At 38.2% G+C, this 6,000-nt stretch overlaps 1 protein-coding gene across 1 annotated transcript in view; it reads right to left on the reverse strand.

Annotated features, from left to right (window-relative positions):
* LOC135936963 (homeobox protein Nkx-6.2-like) overlaps positions 1–5,757 on the reverse strand; it is a 28,371-nt gene extending 22,614 nt beyond the window's left edge. Inside the window, exons 1-2 of the mRNA XM_065479986.1 lie at positions 5,368–5,757; positions 3,853–3,988 (exon numbers count right to left, since the gene is read on the reverse strand). Of these exons, the coding sequence (XP_065336058.1) occupies positions 3,853–3,988; positions 5,368–5,655 (424 nt within the window). The 5' untranslated portion in view covers positions 5,656–5,757. The remainder of the gene's footprint in view (positions 1–3,852; positions 3,989–5,367) is intronic.
* Positions 5,758–6,000: the final 243 nt, after the last annotated feature.

The raw sequence follows: 6,000 nt of genomic DNA on the forward strand, positions 1-6,000 counted from the left end.
CTCAGCGGCAAAAAAGTGGCGGAGGATGGATGATGGAGGGATGGAGCGGAAAATATGGCCAGCTCGCCCGCTCTCTCGCTCGCTCGCTGGCCAGAAAAGCGCCTCTTCTGCTAAAGGGCTTTTCCATTATGTTGCTGCGCGCGTTATTGATTGATTGTGCTCTGCTCATCACGTGTTGATAGCTCGCACCAAGATTCCTCGAGGGAAAGAAGACAAAATTGAAATCCAAATCTTCTTATTAAAATGCTTCGCTGCAGAACATGGTGTAATGGTGATAATTTTTTTATTACGATAGTGGAGAAATATATCACATATATAGACTAACAATTACAAATTATGAATTTTAATTGAAAGATGCTTTTTTTAATTATTACCCAAAACTCAAAAGCATTTTGGCCGTACCATCTGCTTTGTAAATAATGACATAGACCGACGAGATAATAACCCAAAATTGAGAATAAAATTTCTAATAATTTTGCCTCTAAATTCTTTTTGACAGGGCAGCATTCCTAAACATGCCAACTAAAATTTCCCTCTCTAGATTTCCGAGATGATTTATTATTTAGTATTAGCGATCCCATTTAGAGTTCAAAGTTCAAAATTATCTAGTATAAACATTTGTAAATGTAAGCTGTAACCTCGGTTTTTACTATGTCATACAATAGATTCCAGACAAATCAGTCGCAAAGTTCATAATATTTTATCTGATCTGAGTGAACAATATGATATCATCCAAAACCAGTAAGTGTCATTTATCAAGGAAAAATCTATTTTAAGCGCAGTAATTTTTCTTCAACACTTTTGAATTAAAATTTTATTGCGTATTAATGTTTATTGTTCATAATTCATAAGCTTTTCATCATTTTATCATGAAATTTTAAAGATCCACCTAAGCCTGAGCATTGAGCTCAAGTCCTTGCGGCATCTGTGAAAATTAGCAATCCCAGCTCTAATACTAGTCTCGAGAGGAGAGCGAGGCAGAAGAAGAAGTATTACATCATATTCTTGTATATGTAAGACAGCATTCAATTTAGTATTTTTCCTAACCGGCAAGCTTCTTAAAGACAACTCTGCTGAGGGTTTCTCCGATGATGGCCAGGACTTACGCAACCCTCACGCGGAGGACAGTGACGATGAAAAATATCGGAAGAGTGCAAGAGTAAATCGCCCAAAAAAGAAGTCACCAGATAAACTATTCCATTCTTGTGAAATTTGTTCGCTGATGTTGAAACTGTTATAGAAAATCATTGAAGCACTATCATAGTGTATAACTTGTTATGTTCACTACATTTTAAAAAACATCATGTTACTTAAAATTATTAGCTTTTTATTTATATTCAAGTGAATATAAATACTCATGATTTACAAGTTTACGGTGAAGAATATATTACTAAAGAAAATTATTTAATAAATACAAATCATTATTATCTGAGAAAATAAACACATCTCCCTTATATTAATATTAAACTTAATCTTTTCCTCTGTTATATGGAAACTATATAATTGGTAATGCGACATATTAGGTTTTAGCAAAATTATAGATCATAATATCTTTCTATTCAACGAGTTTAGAAAAATCGCCAGAGAAATATTTAGATTTAACAAAGCGTTTGCGAATTTTGGTTAAAAATTCATATGAATATAGGGTTGGGATTTTAAGACGACCGAATATATTGTATGTGCGTCTTTTGAAATGTGCACGAATAATATAAAGAGCCACAACACCTTTTCTAGAGTCTCCTTGCGTTTGAAATCCTCGTTTTTGGACAAAAATCCTAATGGACTCGATACGGTAATAAAAGAAAGTGGAGCAGCAATTTTTCATTGAAAAATAAAAATTTTATGTTTCGAAATATTTTGACATGATAATTAAGTTAGCAATTGTCTCTGTTGGATGTTGATACACACGCACTGTTATCCGTTTACGCGTTGTACATATTGGTGTGCGTTGGAAAGTCAATATTTGAGACAAGCGCTAATAATGAGCTCGTCTCACCGAGCTGTGGAGCCAATATATAATGCTGCGGAGGCTCACGCAGCGTAATTGACCCATAAGATTCGCACTGGACCGGCGTATTATCACATCATCGCCGCGCGCAAACAAACACAAACACGCAGAAATAAGGAAATGCGCCGAAAATAAGGGGCCCGTCATATTGATTTGAACGAGACACGAAGAGACACGTTGCGTGTTGTGTGTTTTGTTCTGGGGACGGCGCATTATTAGGCGCAGGCTCTCTCTCGCGCGGTGCAACTGTTTAGCGATGTGTTTTATGGCCATATTGAAAAGGAAAAACTCTTTTACGATCCAAAAGAGACCAATGCCAATACTTCTTTTTGCCTCTCACTATATGTTGATATAAATTTCCCATGGGACGCGTCTCCAAAATATGATGTGGTTATATTTCGCCAGCCCGCTTCCGCGTGCGCGCGGCCCTCGAGCTGCAACGCGCGCGCATCGATTGTTATATTTTTTTCCGGCCAGCGTCGCCTCCTTTTTCTCCGATGATATAACACACACTCGATCCGTTCCCTCTCGCCGCGCACATTATTTTATTACTCATACAAACACAAAAGCCTGCGCTCGCTCGTCTTGCACCTTTTTATTAGAGCAAATGCTGTCCGAGGGGAATCGGACCTTTTTATTGATATTGCCATAATTCGATTAGCTTTTGACGCTTGTTGAAAGACAAGCACTACTTGTGATCATAAAAACCGTTATTTCAAACAGTTAATAATAATACTGCGTCTTTCTTTAAATTCACCTTTTTTATTATTTTAGTACAATCAATTGTAAAAACACATGTTAAATTAGTTGATGAGAAAGTTCGTTTACAGATGACACCAGTTTATATTTAAAATTTTGGGACACCGCGATTTCAAATTCATTCCTGGATTTATTGAGAGAGTGTACATTACGAAAATTACGGTGTTTTTACGCTAGGCTTCGATAAAAAAAAATTGCCAAAGGAACAGAACCCATTCCAAATTTTTGCAGCAAAAAAGTGTTCTGGGAATGTCGCGTGCAGATGTGTAACACGGCTTTAATTTTTTCAAATATATTTTTCATAAAATGGAGCTACTTCAAATTGATTAGCGTGATGCTATAATGTAATGAGTCAATTTTTAAATCGATTTTCCGGGGAATGGCTAAAATGAATTTTTGTCCAGAATACTCTTAAAAATTTAATTTCCACCAGCTCTTCGAATTTGCTGATATTTTAGCTCTTGCACTCATAGCCGTTGGATTATAAATCCAAACTTGTTCCCAATTTTGAAATTCTAGGAATAACCATTCGATATTTGAAAAACAAATTCGAGTAGCTTTTTTGCAGCCGTGTGTGTGTGTACCATAAATCGAGATTTGAACGACCATAATTTCTTTTCTAAATAAAAATCAGTTTCAATTTTTCTTGAAGACAAAGTTCAATTAATCGAGGTCAAGCACATTTATTTTAATAATTAAAATTCAATTTTGCGACAGATGACTCCAGAGTGTTTGAATGTTCCAGTCTGCGAGTTGTGTGTCGATGTTTGGAGCATGATTTGTCGGCACTGCGACAACTACTAAATAATTACGGGCTTTACACACGCACGCGGACTTGATGTTTGCAATACGTGTTAATCTCATTAAGCGCATCCATCGCCCCTAATGGCCCATTGCTCGGACGAGTGAGCGAACGAGCGAGCGGGAATTCCGGCACTAATTGTGTTTACATTGGATATATGCACGGCGCACTCATCATACACAATTACTGCTGATTAATTCGTCTGCACGCCGGCCGGCCGCACGTTTTGTTTGTCAAGCGCGCGCCAAATGATTTGAACGAGTGAAAAGAATAGTGTACTCACTGTGCGCGCCTAATCGGTCTCTCCAGGCCAGGGGGTTGGCAACCAGGCCCTGCAGGCCGGGCCAGTACAGGGCCGGGTTGGACCGACCCAACTGCTGGTGCATGGCAGGATTGAAGTACATATTCGCAGCAGCAACCTGAAATAATCATCAAAATTTTGATATATTTCGTGAAGTAGAATTGAACAATAAAATCTAGACGGTTTGTTTCATGTATGTGCAAAACTTAATTTAAACCATTATAATTATTTGTTTTGACAAATAGAGATCTCATTAGATTCGGTGGCATAATTTTGAATAAAGTTCACATCCCGAAATACTATCGATTTTGCAATTTAATTTTGTGAAAAATAAAAATAATTGGTTTACAATCTTTTCAATACGGTAGGTTTAATTAAACTTTGGTCTAAAATCAATGTTTGATTAGACAGCTTATGGATTGCGTTTACTTGCTTTTTGTAATTCCAAAACAGGTTCCCTGCTTAAGCTTTTTAACTAAAACTCATATAGAGTTCTCTGCAAGCTTATATAATTTTTTCATGCTGACCAAAATTAAAAGAGCCTGAAAAAGATAAGTCCGCTTCAAAAGTAAAATATTTTTTTTATTATTTCCCTCTTATTTATATATTTTTCCCTGAGACAAAAATTGACCAAAAATAGAAAACAGTAAAAAATAAATCCCTAAATAATGTAATAAGCAGATAAAGTTGACTTCACTAATTGCGTTATTATACCGTTAGAACCTCAAAAATCATCTGTGGTAATAATTTTAGCGTTGTATTTCAGCACAGGCCGTGTACTACTCAATTGTATCTTTTGATTTGCCGATGTTTCAACGACTTGATGGCTTGTACATATTTTGTCTTTTTTTACTTTTTAGATTACCTTTAATGTGTATGATCCAGTGAAATGAACAAATAAATGGTATTAAAATTCCAGATTTTCGAAATATGTTTGGGAAATGGTTTTGCAAGGAATTCTAACTGGCCCAGTAGCAGAGGGTAAATAAAAAAACCTCCTCTCTCCCCTCAATTATCAGGCAAGGTTGTATGGACTAAGTGGTCGTTTCCGTAACAGGTTCGACTTCTGGACTTGATCTCACTTTTTCACATTTTCAAAGAAAATTACCAACATTTTGTAACAAAAGGGCGTCCTGTTTGCTATATTTTGTTTATTTACTTGTGGTAAATCCCTCACCTTACAATTAGCCTTAAAACTTATTTTATGCTTTTAACTTATTTTTTTTTAATTTTGGCGTTACTGCGTTTCAAATTTTTGGTTTTGTTCAATGAGGTTTACAAAAATCAATTATTAACTTTTATGTACTGTTTCCTCGATTGATGATAGAAATTTTCATTTGTTTCGATTATTTTCTCGACAAGTAATTATTACTAAATTTTAAACTAAGCGCAACAAATGAAATAGATTTTTAACAAACAATATTTTATGATTCTTAATATTTCCACAGTGATTTGTTAAAACAATAAAATGAAGAAAGGTGAGAATGATTGACTCACCGCGGCCGCGAGCCTCTGGTTGAGGGGTGGTTGGGGGTTGTGCGCGTTGGGCAGGGCGGACGGCTTGTTGAGGATGTGCTCGATGCCGTGCGGCGTGGCCGGCAAGCGGGGACTCGAGCTGGCCGAGCTGCCTGGAGGCGGCGTCTTGCTCTCGGTCATCGAGGTGAGCGCCGTCAGCGGGCCCTGGGCCTGGGCCCGGCAGTTGTCCCTCAGGTCGAGCAGCATGTCTCCGAACTCGGTTTGCGGCGGCTGGCTGAGATTCATTCCATCAGCAGCCGAGGGTGCCATGTGCGGCCACCGAGCCAGCGGCACCCTCGAGCCAGGGGTGGGCGCCGCCCCCTGGCGCCTCCCATTGGCCGCCAGCCGCTGGAAGGGGAAAACATGGCAATTGAGTGCTGAATAATATCCGCGCGCAACCCTCTCTTCGCGATTCGCCTGCTACTTTCGCCTTACTTTTATTCACATTTAGTCGAGCGAAACAAGGAGAGTAATACCAGTACAACCCCCTGCACCCGCACCATATATGAACTCTTGCACCTTGTTAGCCGCGACCAAATTATATTATATTTTCCAGCCGTCGGTCGGTGATTAATCCCAACACTCGCGATTATTGTTTTAAGGGTCTATGCGCGT

The sequence above is a fragment of the Cloeon dipterum genome, chromosome 2 (assembly GCF_949628265.1).
Source record: "Cloeon dipterum chromosome 2, ieCloDipt1.1, whole genome shotgun sequence".
NCBI classification, from domain to species: Eukaryota; Metazoa; Arthropoda; class Insecta; order Ephemeroptera; family Baetidae; genus Cloeon; species Cloeon dipterum.